Here is an 18,804-nt window from a genome sequence, read left to right on the forward strand (position 1 = left end):
ACAAGGTGGTAAAGAGCCCTGTGGCACGACGGCAGCTCTCACGGTGTGGAGATAGCCTTGACATTAAGGAAGAGGTGGTAGAGGAGCTCTTCAAGTTCACAGGGCATGTGATCTATGGTGACAAGAAAAGTAGCACCATGGCTGGGACCGTGCCGTAAAGTGGAAAAGAATGAAAAATAAATCATTCATCCGTCTCCCTCCAGATGCAGATAGCCTCCGCCAACACTGCCTCCGCGCCAACTACCTGGCATATCTAGTGCGCCACCCCTCCCCGAAGCACCACCCCTCACCACTCGGACATGGCTGGGAGCTGGTGGGTGGTCGCTGTCGCCCTGTCCGCCACACGCGACCTGCTCTACCGACACACCTATCTGCACCAGAGCCAGCTGAAGAGAGTGAGGAAGATGACAGTGAGGAGGAGGAGGGAAATGATGATGTACAGAAGAGGAGGGGGAATCCATCGGAATCTGATGATTCAGAATGCTCTGATTCAGACTGATCATGTGATGTTTTAAGCTTGTTGGTGTTAAGGTTTCAACAACAAACAGCTGTGTTTGTTGTTGTATTAAGTTCACTATAAAAAGAGCTCATTTTGAAGTTACTAGTTTTCTTGTCATGAATTCATCAATTATACTGCAAGAGGTCCTTATGCAGGTAGTTTGTTTAATGTACAGCAGTACCAAGGTAAAATGGGTTTTGACATTATCTTTTCAGTGAACATAATGATTTGGTAGGCATGGATTCTGGATTCAAAGTTATGTTTTCACTCTACAGGATAGTGGCCATCTTTGATTTCTGGGTCAAAATGATGTCATAACGTCAAACAGACAGGTGTATAGGCTACATGTTTACCATATTTTATAAGTTATTGTTGTTTAAACCTTGGTGTATCATACATCATTTGAAAGGCAATAGCATGATCTACCAGATTAAATGATAAAATTTAGTTTAAAAGTAAAATCTACTTTAGAAGTTGTCTTTTATAGGCAACGTTCACTGAAAAACACCTTCCCGTTCACATCTTCACTCCACTGGATGGTGGCCATCTTGGATTTCTGGGTCAAAATGATGTCATAATGTCAAACTGACGTCAGAATCAGAATCCTCATGGTTGACTTATATGAAAAAGTGTCTTCATCCATGATTCTAGGTGCTCTGGTTAAAAAGTTAATTTTTTAATATGGCCGCAGGCAGCCATCTTGGATTTGGCCCTCTAGCAAAAATGCCCGGGATTTTTGGGAGGGACATGGGAGCTAAATTTCTTTCAAAAGGTCCATAGAAGTCAAATAAATCATCAAAACATGTTAGCCAGAGAGTGGTCACGGAATTGAGGTTTTAGACCCTACTATAAGCAGCGGAATAGACCGCTAGGGTACCCAGACGCCCCACAAAATGGATATTTAATACTGCAACTACACCCCATACCAATAAACGGATAAAGTTGTGTTTCTGAATGAACCAACCACTGTGTACTCTGGCTGTCAAAGCAACACAACTTACTTTACTACTATGCTCCAAAAAATCCTAACAAATAGTGTCCAACGTTCCTGCATACCTGACTGTGAGCCCTCTCTGATACTGGCGCCTACTAACCCATGAATATCTATTCCCACTTGTACAAATAGATGTTTTCACACCGTTTTAATGAAGTGCAGTTACACCTGCAGAAGAAATATATGGGCCACACTCCAGGCATAGAACTTGTAAGGCAATCTTTATTGCATATGAATGACACGATGTGACGTTGCAACCCCTGTGATGTGATCTGAGCTTGGTAATGGTTGTACTTGGACCTGCCGCACAGGGATGCCATTAGCAGTCCGGTGTGCAACTGATCCTAGCACCCATTTTGAACTGATGTGTTTTTAACTACGATAAAAAAAAAACAAAAAACCTTAATATAGCAGAGGGATAAGTTTGCTTTATGCCTTACTACACCCAAGTGAATATAATTACAATTTATTAAACTAGACATGAAATACACTGGTTTCACTCATTCCAATGCATGTTGCATTTCAGCATGAGCATACATTTTGCTGCAATCAATTCTGACTGTCACGTAACGAGAACATTTCTCGATTTATCAGCTTTGTTACGTTTTGGTACCCCACGGAAGGGCTTGAAACCAGAAGAGTCATTAGGGCTCCATGTTTGTGCTGTCAGCTGGGCCAGGATACAGAGGGGAGTTGAGATACCCGCCATTTGTGTTTCATCTTCCCCCACAGCAGAGAACAGCCCCCTTAGACCACTGGTGTACTCTGAGCTTGTTCCAGCCGGTCTGCACTTAGCAAGGCATCAGATGTCCCAGCATTGCTCTAGAATCATATAGCAGCCAAGTGCATTTTTATATCCGTTTGATTTCCGGCTATGACAAATTGTGCTGTGACGTCGGCAACCCTGCAGGCACGCCCACTCCTGTTAGCTCCCTATGCCGTTCCTGGATGGGGGTATAGTCATGCCTTTCTTTTTCTTTTTTTTCCCCTAAAGCTTCATTACGACTGTATACAGGGGCTGTGCTCCATACAATGACAGAAACATCTATGACAGTAAATCAAAAACTGTTGAAACAATGACGTTGATGGTCAAGTTTGTTGCATCCTCTCGAAAAGCACAGTGGATGTCCATTTTGGAGTCGATACCCTGGAGAATGTTCCTCATAACACAGTTCAAGTATGGATGTCCTAGGCAGAACCATTTGCACGTTACCAACTAAAAGCAACATTTATAGCAGCAAAATGAGATCTGCTTTCAGATGGACACAAAGAAACTAAGCAAGTGAGACATTGGGAAGCAAGGGTAAGATTCATTATTATATGTTTGCTAGTGGGCAATGCTTGCTCCTGCACATAAAATGTACACCAAAAATTGTCCCCCCCCCCCCCCCAAAAAAAGGCCTGTAATGAAAGTCTTTGCAATGCAGTAACAGCTGATAACAGCTCTTCAGTTCAGTTAGTCTGTAGTCAGGGCAGATCACTGAAGAGGAACTGTCTTGTGTCACTGTTACAATAACATGGTTATGCTCTGCCCCGTCATACAAGTACAGCCTAAACTACTCACTGGTGGGATCGGGAACTTTTATCTGAACAGCGAAAGAACAGATTAAGACAGATTTGTGGATCTACATTCTATAAATCCCGTAGAAGTAGACCTGATTTGAACTGCGAAACAACAGAAAACGTGAAGGAGATTCGGGCTCGTAGGGCTACTAAATAGTCCAGTCGCATTTAGTACTTCATGCTAATTCTTTGACACCAGATGACTATGATCTTGATTTGAAGTGCAATTCAGTCCCAGAACGTTTGCCTGGGGTAGTTCTTTAGTCAAGTGCCAGTTGGTTGGAGCATTACTGCTCTGCTCCTGTCCTGGACCACATGGGCCACCCCATAGCTCATGCACAAACACTATAAGGGTATGTTCAACAATATCAAACCGTATTTGCCTGCCAAGTAGAAATGTAATGCAGAGTGAACTCAAATATGTAGCCCATATGTGACATACAGACACGCATAACTCTTCCGCACTACTGCATTTCTATCTCTACATTTTTGGACATCTTCCCCTGTGAATACGGCCCTTATGTAAGCAACGAGTGAACATCCCTGATTTGCTGCTCTGGGTCGAAAGTTCATTGGAGTGCACCCTAGGTGGCGGTGTAGGGGCTGGGACAGGGCCTTTTGGAGCAGTTACAGCTGATGAAATGTCTTTGAAGGGGGTAACTACTTAAGTCAACAAATACATCTACTAGCCTCCTGATGACTGCATCTTCCCGCCAATAAGCGGCCAATCCAACACAAAAACAGTGTAGAGCATTTCCATTGCTCCTTGCTCTCTCTCTCCCCCTTTCTCTCTCTATTTCCCTTCTCTGCCCCAGTTCTCCAGGTTTTCCTTCACTATTGATCTCTCAAAAACTGTCACACTCGAAGGCACACTACTGTGCAACATCTGTAACAGCAGTATGCCCCCCCCTTCAATCTAACTTGCATTTTCCATTTCGTTCTGCTCTGACACAAATTCTCATCCATTTTGGAGCAGCTCAGGTAAATGGTTCACCCCCCCCCCCCTTGTTTTCTTCCAACTGGAACAATCCTGCCTTGGGATTGGCCAAAGGCTTCTGTCAGTCATGTGGGAGAGCCTGTCAGTAGGTAGAGAGGGAGGAGGCGGCAGGCTGCAGGGAGCCAGATGAGTTGGAACGTCTCATGTGAGGGAGGAGGTAGGCGTCCGATCCCAGCTGGTGAACATCGAACCTGTCCTCCTTGCGATAGGCCAGACAGCGCCTGATAAATGCCTGGGGAGCAGAGAAGAAGACATTTTACACAACGAGTTGCAGGCTGTGTGTGAATGTGTTAAGCATTGGAACATAGTTTGATGGTATTGCTTTGTGCATTAATATATCTGATTTAAATCCTCATAAATATTTATATGGGAGACGTAAAAAAAAATAGCAGCTTGTTTTTACTATATCCCTCATGTTGTGGTTTCTTAATGCTAATAGTGATGATACTTGTGGACAAACTGTTAGTGATGGCATGCTGAGTGTATGTGAGAAACTGGCAACCCAGCCTCATGTCTGTGTGTGCATGTGTGTATGTGTGTGTGTGTGTGTGTGTGTGTGTGTGTGTGTGTGTGTGTGTGTGTGTGTGTGTGTGTGTGTGTTACCTTGGCCTCTGTGCTAGCCTGTGGTTTAGCAGGGAACTGGACCTCAGTGGCTTTGAGGATGGTGTTCTCCTGCAGAATGTCCTGCTGGGACTGGTTGTGGCCAAAAGGCTGAAGGCAAAGAGCAGCTCATGACAATCAAACCTATGTGACGGCTTCAGCTGTCTTGACATTTTTAATGCTCTGAATGCTGTCTGGGACACTAGCACAGATTCCTGAGTAAGATGACTACTTGAAAACCTTGTTTTACCGATAAAGACTTTTCAAACAGGATTAAAAGCAGACAAGTTTAATTTGAGGCAAGCAAAGCCCCTGAAAACTAATGTAGAGGATTCACCATAGTCTTCAGCTTCATTTTTAACAGGCAGTTTTGATCTTAGTCTGGTACACGCACCCTGAGTGGCTTTCAATTTTCTCCCAGTGGACAAAAAGGTCAGTGTTCATGTTCTACCTTGCGTCCATAGAGACATTGGAAGAAGATGACTCCCACAGACCAGACGTCCACCTTGTTGGAGATCTTGGGAGGCTCCTTCCCCACCACAAAACACTCTGGAGGGAGGTACCTAGAACACACACATAAGGTACATAGATGACACATGACTCCCCACTGACCATCCACCCATGTCACACAACCTGTTAGAATAGTCAATTCATTGTCTACTTGGTGATATTCAAGTTGTGTCCACAATGACTTTGTTCAAATGGTACACATTTTTGTTGAATAACAACTTCAGTGTCCCTGATTCTGTCCTGTCCACTAGGTTATCACTTTACAAATTAGATCTAGCTTTCATTCCCTCTCTGTTCCCGCTCCTCATTCACGCTTATTGGTTGGTGGAACAAAGGGTGACAATGATGAGGTGTGTGCTTCAGCAAAAAGTTGAACCGGTTTCAGCTTTGGAAAGAGGTGGAGCACTTAAGGCGCCGAGCTCCTAATTAAAAAAAAAAAAGGTCTGTATTTTATCTGTATTGGGTAAAGAGGAATCAACGTACAATCTTTGCACAGAAAATAACATAAAAATGCAGGCAATGCATTTTTTTGTGTGGCTTTTTTCACCTCTTTTTCTCCCCAGTTGTACTTGGCTTATTACCCTATTTTCTGAGCTGTCCCGGTTGACACTCCACCCCCTCTGCCGATCCGGGGAGGGCTGCAGACCACCACATACCTTCTCCAATACATGTGGAGTTGCCAGCTGCTTCTTTTCACCTGACAGTGAGGATTTTCACAAGGGGGACGTAGCGTGTGGGAGGATCACGCCATTCCCCCCTGAGTTCCCCCTCCCCCCTGAACAGGTGCCCGACCGACCAGAGGAGGTGCTAGTGCAGCAACCAGGACACATACATCCGGTTTCTCACCCACAGACACCTCCAATTGTGTCTGTAGGGACACCTGACCAAGCCGGAGGTAACACAGGGATTCGAACCGGTGATCTCCATATCGGTAGGCAATGGAAAGACAATACATTTTTACACGTCCCTGCTGAACACACAACTCAAGCCTACTGAGCACAAATTCACCAAGTCCCTACTCGCTTGGACTCAATAACAGCAGTGCTTCGCATCTGAGACTGTGTGTCCTTGTTGCTTTATAATAATTAAATCTAGCAACACGTCATTAGACCCCTCACCAGGTGACGGAAGCATTTACACAAATATAGCAAGAATTTTTTTCCATCTGGATTTGAAAGCAAACTGTTTTTTTTCTTTTGCATAACTTCACAAGGTCTTGATAACACAGTTTTCAATGTCGATCACTAGGTTTTTCTAAATATAAGAACTATAGAGTATATGATAAGGAGGTGTATGTGTGCACGCGTCTCACCAGTAGGTGCCAGCCCCCTGCGATGTGAGGTCCATCCCATCTACACCATAGTTATCGTCGTCCATGATCTTTGACAGGCCAAAGTCTGTGATTTTGATCTCTCCACACGCAGTACCATCAACCAGCAGGATGTTACCTGCACACCACATAACAGTCAGGCTCAAGACTGAAAAGTAGGCTCGCCTGTTTGGAGCGGCGGATTTGGTCTTCAATAATGTCACCAGCTACAACTCGGTTAAAGGCCTCAAAGCAGCCGAATGGATTTACTAACGAAACCTGGTCTGGTGCCCTCTCTGGAAAAGGCCTCACTAAAAGAGCAAAACCAGCTTATGTATATGTGCGTCTGCATGTTCTCCTTTAATTATGTACAATTATGTTCATCTCCCTGAGTGGTACATCCCTCCTTTATCAGTTACTTGTCTGATATCCAGGTATTGTCATGTGACCCACCAGGTTTGAGGTCATAGTGGATGATAGGTGGTTTGATCTCGTTGAGGTAGCGCAGGGCGTTGACGATCTGCATGACGATGGAGCGCGCCTCCTTCTCCGACATCAGCTTGTTCTGCTTCAGGTAAAAGTCCAGGTCATTTCCCTCGCAGAACTCCAACACTGTGCAGAACCTGGCAGGGGGGGGGGGTGGGTGGAGAAAACAATCGGGCAGAGAGGGGTAAGTGCAACTAACGCTAGGGCTTGGCATATCATAACACTTTCTTTCATTTAGCGTAGAAGAGACTAGTCGGCTGTCAGCCACAAAAAGTACACTATACTGACTTTCAAACACATCCCTGTTGTAGCCTGAAATCATCACTGCTTCCGCTAATGGCGAGCCCTACTTTGCTGGTGCACCAAGGTGAATAAGACCAAAACCAGATTATAAAGAAAAACTGTTTGACCCAGTTGGCTAGGGAAAAAAAAAAAGCAACCTGCAAGCTGCAGAAGGTCAAAGGAGACTCACGTGTCGGTGTCCAGGGAGAAATAGTCATACAGTTTGACTATTCTGGGATGATCCAGCTGCTTGTGTATCCGGTACTCCCTGCAGGCATGCCTGAGAGGAAAACACTGCAATGTTAGATGGGAAACACCAGTAAAGCCCATCACTGTGGATGCATCCTCTTTCATGTGCATGTGAAAAAGTAGAATAACTAAAGAGAAAGAGACAGATAGAGAGAGAGAGAGACAGAAACTAAATGAGTGGTCAATATTACTGCATAGGACCTACTTGTGGTAGTTCTCCTTTTTCTCCTCTCTCCAGTTCTTGTTGAGCTGGTGGATTTTAACGGCTGCGTATCGCTGCTCAAAAAGGTCAAAAGCCTGTGTTTGACCCCCCCCCCCAAAAAAACAAGCACGCATTAGTGTTTTCTTCAACTGCACAAATGACGGAAACGGGATTAAAGAGAGAGTACAGTTCCTACCTTGTAGACTTCACTGAAGCCACCCCTGCCCAGCAGGTGCAACAGTAGGTACCTCTCATTCAGAGTCGGGTGGTCTTTGAATCTGAAATTGTAGAAGCAAGGGCTGACGAGCGCACAGCTAGGATCTCGATACCCAACCTTGATCCTAGATCAGGTGGCTTTCTACGCAGTTCCCTTAGCAGTGTAAAGTTGTGGCCAAAAACAATAATCCAGGATATTTTGCTGATATTATGCATTACCATGTTGTTTCTAACTGCTGTCAACACTATCTGCAATGAAATTTGTCAGCGTTGAATTTCAGTAATTACTGATATGCCAAGAATTAAAGTAAACTCGCGGCAGAAACAACTATTTGTTTGCCTTGCATGAATAAAAGAGTGCGTTTAAAGAGGAAGCTCAGCGCTGGCTTCGGTTTCTGTGTGGTGCGCAGGCCTGCTGGCTGAACCAGAGATCTACTCTCCAGGAAGTGGAATGCACTTACGATGAGCTGTCCTCGTTGTTGATCCTCTTCAGCTCTCTTATGTGGAGATTCCTCACCCTCTCCAACCGTTCCAGCTCCGCCTGGATCTCAGCCTCCTCCTTCACACACACACACACACACACACACACACACACAGCGTATCCCTTTTCTATTTGAGAACTGACATAGCAGAGCCTCATATATCCTGTAAAAAAAAAACAACCTCAGCAACAAATTAGACCATGGCGGCCATTTTTTATGATATGAATTTGCACCTATATTTGTCACAGTTCAGCAATCGGCTGTATTTTGGTCATTCAAAAGTTCACCAATTCAAATGGACCTCCTTCAATTCCCAAGCTTTTCTTTTTAGTTGACAGATTGTTGAATCTTTGTCTCTTACCTTTTTTAGATGGCCAAGGCGAAGCTTGAAGATCTCCTCTTGCTCGTGGTACTCGGCCAAGGTCAGTCTGCCAACACAACAGAGACAGATTTTTGGTGAACAATGTGGGAGCATACCATAAACACTAAATAACACTGGACATACTACATAGTAGTACCATAGCTATAATGCTATGACTATGTTGGGGCTATAATTTTTTCAAATTATTGGTGGTCTCTAGGCTGGAGAGAAATTTGATGGAGGTGCAACTTGGAAAAATGAAAAATAAATTCCTCAATTCCATTGTTAGATTATAAACGGTCATATAAAAATGGATGGGTGATCAAAATGTCTAAGTATTTCTTAACAAATTCAGTGCTCATCGGGTGCACTGCTGGTATTTTCCCCTACTGAAACAGCATCCTGGTACATGGTAATTGCAGAACCTGCTCTCAGAGTTCTGCGCTGAGAGGCAGAGATTACTGCCGGCAGGTTGACAACCTATTTAGTTGATTTGGCTCTCAAGAGGTAACAGCACGGTAACAATTTATGAAAACATCTCAACATGGAAGCTTTCCTACATCACCGTGGGTACTGAGCCACTTTAACTCTGGTCACAACACGCAATCAAATAACCGGGCTGGCGAGATTTGAATTTGTTCAGACTGATTTCACCTGGTAATTGTCATGTTAATCTCCACTTCGGGCAAGGGTAGCCCTACATCAGTTAGAAAAAAACTATCCAGCCTTTAATTTTTTTGGGGATTTTTCCCCGGTTTTTTCTCCCCAATTGTATCCGGCCAATTACCCCACTCTTGCGAGCCACCCTGGTTGCTGCTCCACCCCCTCTGTCGATCCGGGGAGGGCTGCAGACTACCACATGCCTCCTCTGATACATGTGGAGTCGCCAGCCACTTCTTTTCACCTGACAGTGAGGAGTTTCACCAGGGGGACGTAGTGCGTGGGAGGATCACACTATTCCCCCTCCCCCCTGAACAGGCACCCCGACCAAACAGAGGAGGCGCGAGTGCATTGGCCAGGACACATACCCACATCTGGCTTCCCACCCGCAGACATGGCCAATAGTGTCTGTAGGGACGCCAAAACCAAGCCAGAGGTAACACGGGGATTCGAACCGCCGATCCCCGTGTTGGTAGGCAACAGAATAGACCATCTTGCCACCCGGACGCCCCCACTGAATCCTATATTGATGGAGAAATCAACATTCCCCTACTCACAGTCTTTCCCACAGCGCCTACATGTACCAGAATGCATTGCATGTAAGACTCGCTATCGTATCTGCATCCATAAAGTCCTCTGTGCTTGTGTGGGATGTCATTTGCACCATCCGAAATATAATTTAGCCGAGAAAACAAGCGCTTTGTTCAGCCTGCCAGCCCAAATCCAGTTTTTGGCATATCCACATTGTATCCAGATTGATTTGGACAGCAAAAAACCACATGAAATGACATTTTTGCAAATCAGATCTAAACCACATTTGGAGGTGGTTTGAAATGTGATCCCAATCACATTTCTACAGATGTCTCTCAGTCTGGACGCTCTGGCCGCAGCAGCAGCTGCTGACTCAGAAAGTTGAGCATTTGGTAACATGCGAGACAAAAGGGTTATAGCCCAAAAATATGTGCTTATAAAGTCAGCTGTACTTAAGAATAAACCCACATTTTAAAGAGAATTATTATTTATTGGCCAGTCACCGCAAAATTCAATCTACGAAACCATTTCGGTGCACTCACAACTGAGGCAGAGAGGGCTTGAGGAACGGATCGGGGTCATTGCCGTTGACCACCTTGGTCTTGCGCTGCTTGGGCTCAGAAGTGGATGCCACCGCGAAGGAGGGGGATGAAGGGTTAGGGGGCTTTCTTTTGGCAAGTAGCTTCCGCTGGCGCTCTATGTCCTCCCTCTGCTGGTTGATGCTCTCCTGCTGCCTGTATACACGAGGGGGCAGAGGACAGGGAAGAGGGTTTACAAAACGCTGTAGAAGTCCTGGTCCCATTCTCCAATTTCCACACTAATGGGCAGACTGAACGCAATGACTATCAGGGGTGGGCAACATGATCCAGAAAGGGCCGCTGTGGGTGCAGGTCTTTGTTCCAACCAAGCAGTTACACACCTGAGTCTACAAATCAAAGTCCTTAGCAAAGACTATTGGTTGACTAACAGAATCAGGTGTGTAACTGCTTGGTTGGAACAAAGACCTGCACCCACAGCGACCCTCTCTGGATCATCTTGCCCATCCCTGGGCTAAATAGTAAATCAATAAACATTTCTGTTCCTTCTTGGTGCTGTATCTTATGTTTTTTTTTACTTTACAGGGGGTGGGATCCCCCTCCGTTTTTGTTTCTCAACATCTAAATAATGTTATTAATTTCTGTCACAATGGAGTCAAGGAAGTCACAGAAGGCCTTGCAAATGTCCTAGACCGCTAAATAGAAAGGTGTTGGAAAAAAAACACCACGTAAACAAACACGAAGAGCTTAAAATGGACCCTTATCAGCAACAGTGTGTTTTGCAGATGCTTACTTGACCAGGTTCTGGAATGCGTATCCGTCAGTCCACTGCTCGGTGTACGAGGCTCCGTGTCGTACGGTGGTGAAGTGGCCCAGGCGCAGGCGGTCCTGCATGCTCTTCTCACGGCATGACTGCTTTTCTTGGTTGCTCTGTGGACAGGCAAAGGTACATGCAAGCAGACAGAGACAATCACACACACATATGTACAAATGAGGGATCTTCCATGGGAAAAAAAAAATCTCGAAAAAAAATGTTACACAACCGTTGTGTGTGTAGCTGGGGCATGTTTAGGAAGTCAGCTGCAGACTGAGAACATGGGAGGGGTTAAGTGCCGGTTGGTAGCTGCAGCTGCAACTAGTTAGCTAATCCACAGCTAACCTATTTTCATGTCTGCTGGCAGTGAAATGTACCCTCGCACAGCCACCGCTATATCTCATGAGCTCAGATTTCGCTCTGGATATAGGTCTGGAAAAGCTGTCGTTGGTGTGAGTTTAGAGCACAGTCAGCGAACTACGGGGAGGGTTTGGATGATGACGGTCAGGGGACAGTGCAGCCGTTGTTCTTGTTTTCCAAATATGCCTCTCTTCACTGGTCGTCATCATCTGAACCCTCGCCATAGTTTGCTCGTTTGTCCGACTTCCAGCTGCCTGGATCAATTGATTATCAACGGATCCTTCCCAGGCTAATATCTCATGGCAAAGAAAAAAAAAACAAAAACCCAGAGTTAGCAAGATTTAGGCAGGCTGTGAGGGGCTAAGTGAAATCGGGACCAGAATTCTGAACAAGAGATCTGACCAGGACATGAACAGGAGTGGAGACCGACAGAGCCTTGAAAAGGACTCGTATTGAACAAGTGGACATTTATGCCGGTGGCCTGTTTTCCTGGAGAGTATAATAAATAGCCACTTTGCCCGATTTGAACTTTTCAAGCGATACGTCCATATGCTGTGGATGAACTTGTCTCACACCGACAGGACAAGACTGAGCTAACTGCAGTAGTTTTTAGACGACAGTCTAAGGGAAACAATAAACATTTTCAACATTATATCTACACGTTGAAGGGGAAAGGCTCTATTGGCAGCCATAATACTGAGCCGTCCCAGTCTCAGTGAATTACCGTCTTTACATGGCATTCACTAAAACAGCTGTATGTAGCGTTGCTATTGGCATTTGTTATACGGTGTAGCCCATTGAAGGTAGCGAAAGGTAGCAATGAACAAGAAAGTTAAGGTTATAGTTTTCACTTTTACAAATTGTCCGCCAGCAAATTTTGGCAGCATTTCAGAGACACAGAGGACTGCCCAGTATTATGGCTGCTAATGGAGTGTTATCCTTCCATATATGTGTGTATATATATATATATATATATATTTGCTCGTCATCTTACACACACACACACACACACACACAGAAGGAGAGAGAATGTTGAAAATCGTGTTTCCCTTCAAGTCCATGATTTACAGATGATGACATTCTTTTAAAGACAATGAATGATGTGTACGTTATGAGTTTTCACCCAAAAATGAATGGTGCGCATTTTGGATAATAGTCTCTGCACTTCTTTTTGGAATACATAGAATCAGGAACACGGAGAGAAGCAAATTGGCAATCATACGTACCTTCTCTATGAGCAGTTTCTTGCTCATGGTGATACACTTGTTAAGTCTCTCCTTGTATTTCTCCAGGAGTTTCTGCTGCTCATCAATCTGTCTCCTCAGGTCACAGTTAGCCTGTCCCAGGGAGAGACATCAAAATTGACACTGATGACAGACAGATCTAATTGTGCAGGTAAATAAATATTAAGGATATGCCCAGGAATCAAAAATGACAGCTAGGATAGAGCCACATGTAAAGGAGTACAGATATTCCTCGGCATTCATGTCAAAACAGGAGCCATGCTCACCCTGAGTAGGTCATCGATCCGCCCTTCCTTCTTCTCCAGGTCTAGACTCTTGTTGCTCTCGAGTGCAGCTAGTTTCAGAGCCGTCAACTCAGTCTGAGAGAGAGAGAGAGAGAGCGAAAGACAGACTAATGAAGGTACAGAATCTATGGCTTGTAGAGATCACTGGATTGCTTTATGAATCTATGTATTGAAGAGAGTAATAGCACTCAAACAATTAATCAATTACTCGACTGACAGAAAATTAATGAATTCTGATTTTGGCAAGCGATTCATCATTTCAGTCATTTATCAAGGCTCCAGCATCCCCGCGACCCAGAGAGCAGGATGAGCGGTTTGGATAATGGATGGATGGAAATACCAAACAATGGCTGGTTACAGCTTCACAAATGCTAAGATTTGCTCATCATCTTCCAATTCATTATGGAATTAATCATTTTAAGAGGTTTTTTCTGGTTCCTCTGAGAACTTGTGATGGGCATTTGTCATTATTTTTGACATTATATGGACTAAATCATTAATTGATAAATTGAAATAATCAAAAGATAATGTATAAACTTGAAGGCAATCATGCACACGTTCTTGTGTGTGTGTGTGCACGTGTGTCTCTAGATTCTACCTGGACACACTTGCTGGAGGAGGCTTTGGAATTCATCAGGTGTTCCCCGAAACACAGACTTGTGGGAGAGGAGCTGTTCTGGCGGATCTATAGTAACATGACATTTCTATCAAGTCATATCTTTGACATTAATATAACTCACAATACAAAATCCCCATCCCAGCTCACTGCAAATAACTGAGCAATGCCCAGTTTAAAATGTTTTTTAATAATTATTTACAATTGAGCCCGGAGCAGAATGAGAGTTCTGTGGTGAGCGGAGGGCCAGCGGGAGTCCCCTCACTGGACTGGAGCCGTTTCCTCCATGGAACTAAATGGGGGAACCAGAAGACAGTCTTAACATGTTAAAATGGCTGAAAGGTAACTAACTATTAGAAGAGTCAGAATACTTTATTCATCCCCGAGGGGAAATTGGGTGATAACATATTAACATGATAACATATTAAGGATGACAACATAAGAGGAACCACCTGGTTTAGGATGATACCCACATCAAAGTAGTCACTGATCTTGGGTCCGCGTGTAGAGGTCTTTCCTGCAATAGAGAGGTAATGTCAAAGAAAGAGATGATCGAAAAAACGGTGGCGGCCTCTTCCACTACACTTAAGCTGTGCATGTGCCAGTCATACCTTGGCTGCTCTCTGATTGGGTGTCGGCTTTCCTCTTTCTTCCTCTGGATGATTCCGAGTGCTTCTTCTCTGGGGTCTGTCCAAAAAAAAAGAAAAGAAAAAAAGAAATAAAAAGGTAAAACTGACTGCCTAAATCCCTAGTCCTCTGCATAAGAAAAGCATATTCCAGTGGCAGTGTTCCTCAGAGCAGAACAGCAGGAAGGAACAGTACATACTGAGTAGGCAGGGGAGCTCCCTCTCTTCATATCAGAGTTCTAGTGGAAGAGAGAAGGAGACACACAAAGATAGTGGAAATGGAAAGGACAGAGGGACCAATAGTGGGGCAAAAGCAAAATGAGCCAGTATAATTTCGATGCTCGATGTAAAAATCACTCTGGATGGACTTGTCTGCCAAATGTTTTGTAAATATAAATATCAATGCGGTTTTCTGTCAGCATGACCCTGCAGCAGAAAGGCTTCACCTTAGTGCATCTGTATATTACCCAACATACCCTATATATATCACATGTATCCAAACCCACAGTGGCTTATTCTCTTCTAAACAGTAAATAATCAGAATACTTTATTCATCACCGAGGGGAAATTGGGTCCCAATACAGACACTCACGATTAAGATTACAAAAGACAGTAGAGTGCTGTAATCCATGCAGGAAATTACAAATGACTCCACGTTAAATGCAAATATACAGACAGGTGGGGCACCATTAAAAACCTGCAAGAAATGTATGTTTTATGACTTTTGCATGTGCACGTGTGTGTGTTTTACCTCTGACTCCTTGTCACTGGAGGATCCTAAGCTGCCATAGCTGTGGTTTGAACAGTCATTGGCAAGACCCTTAACACAGACCCAATACAAACAAATGCAAGAAAACATGGGTAATCAAACCCAGGGGGACTCATGCACTAGTACAGTCACTGCAAAACATAAACAACAGCAACACAAAGCCTGCAGACAGGCCTCAGGGCTACATTGGCTCAAGGGAATCTGGGCCCCCATGGTAGGTGTGTATCTGTGTATTCAAGCATAATGTGAATGATATCTCTCATACACAAGTATGTGTGTGTGTGTGTGTGTGCGCATGTGTGTTACCTTAGCACCTCCACTGGTGCTCCCAGTGCTACCCCCTGTGTTTCCGCTGACAGCTCCCATGAACCTGGCCTCTAGCAGCTCCTGTCTCCTGGGGTCCAGGCTATGCAGTTCCTCCATAGGGCCTGTTGTCATAAGTTTACATATAGGGCATTTAGCAGGCACTCGTGTACAGGGTTGCACAATAACACAAGTTTAACAGTGGAAGAGGCTGTGGCCCATAGATTCTCATCATTACAAGCAACCAAGGGTCAGAACAGACTGCTCTGTCATCCCCGTGACAACAGTTGGATGAATAAAAACAAGTGTTAAGGGAGAGCAGGGGAAAAGGAGAGCTAAATGGTAATGAAGAAATTATTCTGTCAATAGAGGATGATGTGGTAAACTTCTTGAAAATATCAATTTCAGGTGTACAATTCCCTATAGAAGGGGAAGATGAGGACTGGCGAGAACAATAACCAGGTTGTTGCGATACATCATTGCATCAATCTACCAGTCAAAGAGAAGTCAGCCACCCCATCCAATATTCATCGGTTAAACTGGCAAACTACACAGTACAGAACTGGTCTAGATGGGAGATTTAGAGGCACAGGTAGATGAGGGGAGAGTAAAACTGGAATTGAGATTAGGATGTGGGAGGTTTTATCCCCGGGTCATTCTCAATGGTAACCATTATTTTTCTCCTCTTTTGAGAGGAATTGAGTAGGACAACCATCTGATAGACACATGTCCAATTAAAAGGGCTGACGTTACGCGTTAATAGTCCTTACCGTAAAAACAGGAGATAATCTCCTTTTCTAAGAGCCAAGAGTGTTGCAGAAAGGAATTTTTTACCAAGAGTTGTGGCTGAATCATTAAAATAATTAATCTCGCTAGGGCAGGCAGACCTGCAGATGTGACTGTCAACTGAGTGATAAACTGTGACATAATGAATCAGAACGAGTGTGACTAGTGACTCACACATGTACAGTAGGCAGTACAAGTACACTGGCTGATCAAGTGACTGACAAAGACTAGCTCTATTCCAACCAATCTCTATTAGAGATCTGCTTCTCTACTCGCTTGTGGAAAAAAAAAGGTGAATGTTTAGGTTTCCTTACAAGACATTTCTCTGGCTGTCATCTTTACATAGCCTGTGACACAGAGCGAGCCCTAAAAAGGCCTAATGGACAATGTGAAGGGAAAAAAAAACTTGTTCTGTGAACCAATGAGGACACACACACTAGACAGCCCAGATGAGGTTAGCCAAGGACTGTTACAAGACAGAACAGTCTATGTAGGCCTCTTTCCCAGTCATTTGAAGAATATTTCCCCCAATTATTATTTGATGTCAGTCTTATTTTAACAATAGCAAAATCAGATTCAGGATCGATACGATAACTTAACACTTTTGCCAGTGATCGTGCACGTTGAGTTCCTTTCGATGGGGAATTATTAACCATAAATTTAAGTCTTCGTCGTTCCAAGTCCGTCTGCCACGTTTAAATATCTATAATGTGTGGGTTCTGGCAGCTTATCGTGCGTGCAACTCGCATACCGATTCAAAGATCTGACTATAAATATCCAAGTTGCTTAAAACGTAATCTCGCCAATCGTAATGGAAATCGTTAGAAAAAATGCAAACGCATCTACTTTGCCCCAACTACTATCCAGGGCCTACATTCAAGTTCCAAGAAGCTGGCTATGCACTGCAACGCATGCATGCACAGACACTGTTTCGGTAACGAATCGGATGCTACTGATAGAAGGATTAATCTAACAAAGGATTCAAATAAAACCCGAGATCGGCTGCTACAAGCAACAAAAAAACAAACAAACAAAAAGACCCCCCCCCAAAAAAACAACAGAACCGAACAATCCAAACAAATAAACAAGCTAGCTGGCTTTGTGCAAACACGATAGCTCGCTACTGCTCGACTGGCCATCAACTGGACTGACAGCTGACGTTTGGCTTCCAATTCATGGCATCAGTGAAGTTGACATCCATTTTTTTTTTTTAGTGGAACTAGCGTTAGCTCGACATGGATGGCCCATAACACTGCGCTTCTCCCGCAAAGGTGGGACCCCCCCCCCTGCACGGAATACGCGTTGATTCCGTGCGCTTGCGGGCTCGGTACCTTCCTTGGTCTTTGCGGTCGCCGCTGTGTGTTGCTGATAAATCGTTGGGGACGAGGCGAGCTGCGACCAAGATGGCGTCGCCTCCAAACTTCCACCACCACTTCCACTGTTACTTTGGACACTCATGAAGCCAGTTTGCTGCCGAAGGAGGCGAGCGCACACACACACCGCCGTGCGTAGAGATCCCAAATCCCCGACGTCCGTCCGTCATTCGGCCTCCTGCGACAGACGAGAGACGCGGCGCGATTAATCCGTCGCGTCCCGACGCGCGTCCCGCCCGGCCGTCAGAACGTAATGGATACAATGTAACCTTTCGCATGATGACCGCGCGTCTGTCATCATCCAGTTCGCGAGCGAAGCTTTGATTCCGCAGAAGGCTATCGCGAGGTTATGGAGGGGGAGGGGGAGGGGAGACACAGACACTGATCCAGGATCATTTTAACCTCCCGGTAACTGGGATCACTCTCATCGGAGAGGGGGAATTTAACATTGACCTGAGAGCAGCGTCTTGTTGTTGTGGTGGGTGGGGGCAAAACAAGCAGAAAAAATGGCTGAAAGTTACTGTGTTTTCAGCCCGCGGAGTGTGAGAGGGGGGGAAGACAGCACAGCGAGTAAATGGCCACGGCATGTCTTTTAACACAGTCGTTCGTTTTAGTAAATATAATTGAATCGTACATACACACACACACACACACAAACACACACACACACACACACACACACACACACACACACACACACACACACACACACACGTATACATATATGATCTATCTATCTCTCTATCCCTCTATCTATCGCTCTATCATCCATCTATAATAGATGAGTAGAGACGAAGGAATCAACGTAAAATAATGGCCAAAATCGATCTATCAAAAATGTAGTTTTTATTAGTCAGGCTCGATAACGTGAATATATGCAAGCGTACTTGATGCATGTGATCGCGCGTGCGCGTACACCTAATGTGCGGTCGGCTGCCAGTGCCTTAGGTGGGGCTACGGTCCTCATATGCTATTGTTCAGTGTTGCAATACAAGCTGCTGGGAGGGGGCAGGTGGAAGATAGTGATGTGGTTTGGGCTGTAAGGTCTTTTGTTCCAAATTTGGTGCAGTGCATCAAAAGCCTTTGCATTCTTGTAGAGCACCCAGGCGCGCGCGCGCACACACACGCGCACAGTTTCTCTTTCTCTCTCTC

General features: G+C 44.7%; 1 protein-coding gene across 4 annotated transcripts; it reads right to left on the reverse strand.

Annotated features, from left to right (window-relative positions):
* Positions 1–1,695: 1,695 nt before the first annotated feature.
* On the reverse strand, positions 1,696–17,921 carry LOC130123348 (serine/threonine-protein kinase tousled-like 1-B). Of its 4 annotated transcripts, none has more exons than XM_056292477.1 (22): positions 17,611–17,921; positions 15,497–15,618; positions 15,173–15,241; positions 14,622–14,660; positions 14,407–14,482; positions 14,269–14,312; positions 13,998–14,087; positions 13,778–13,864; positions 13,162–13,254; positions 12,878–12,988; positions 11,271–11,407; positions 10,484–10,675; positions 8,751–8,817; positions 8,369–8,466; positions 7,888–7,969; positions 7,695–7,786; positions 7,431–7,520; positions 6,926–7,095; positions 6,476–6,611; positions 5,105–5,216; positions 4,657–4,764; positions 1,696–4,285 (listed from the first exon to the last, which is right to left on the reverse strand). In XM_056292477.1, exons 1-22 carry the CDS (start codon positions 17,735–17,737, stop codon positions 4,136–4,138), a joined length of 2,292 nt encoding a protein of 763 aa, XP_056148452.1. In that variant the 5' UTR covers positions 17,738–17,921; the 3' UTR covers positions 1,696–4,135. The 4 variants fall into 4 exon arrangements, with proteins under 4 accessions (XP_056148452.1, XP_056148451.1, XP_056148454.1 ...); XM_056292476.1 differs by having other exon boundaries at positions 14,248–14,312; XM_056292479.1 differs by lacking the exon at positions 14,622–14,660.
* Positions 17,922–18,804: the final 883 nt, after the last annotated feature.

Source organism: Lampris incognitus, chromosome 14, assembly GCF_029633865.1.
Source record: "Lampris incognitus isolate fLamInc1 chromosome 14, fLamInc1.hap2, whole genome shotgun sequence".
Taxonomy (NCBI): domain Eukaryota; kingdom Metazoa; phylum Chordata; class Actinopteri; order Lampriformes; family Lampridae; genus Lampris; species Lampris incognitus.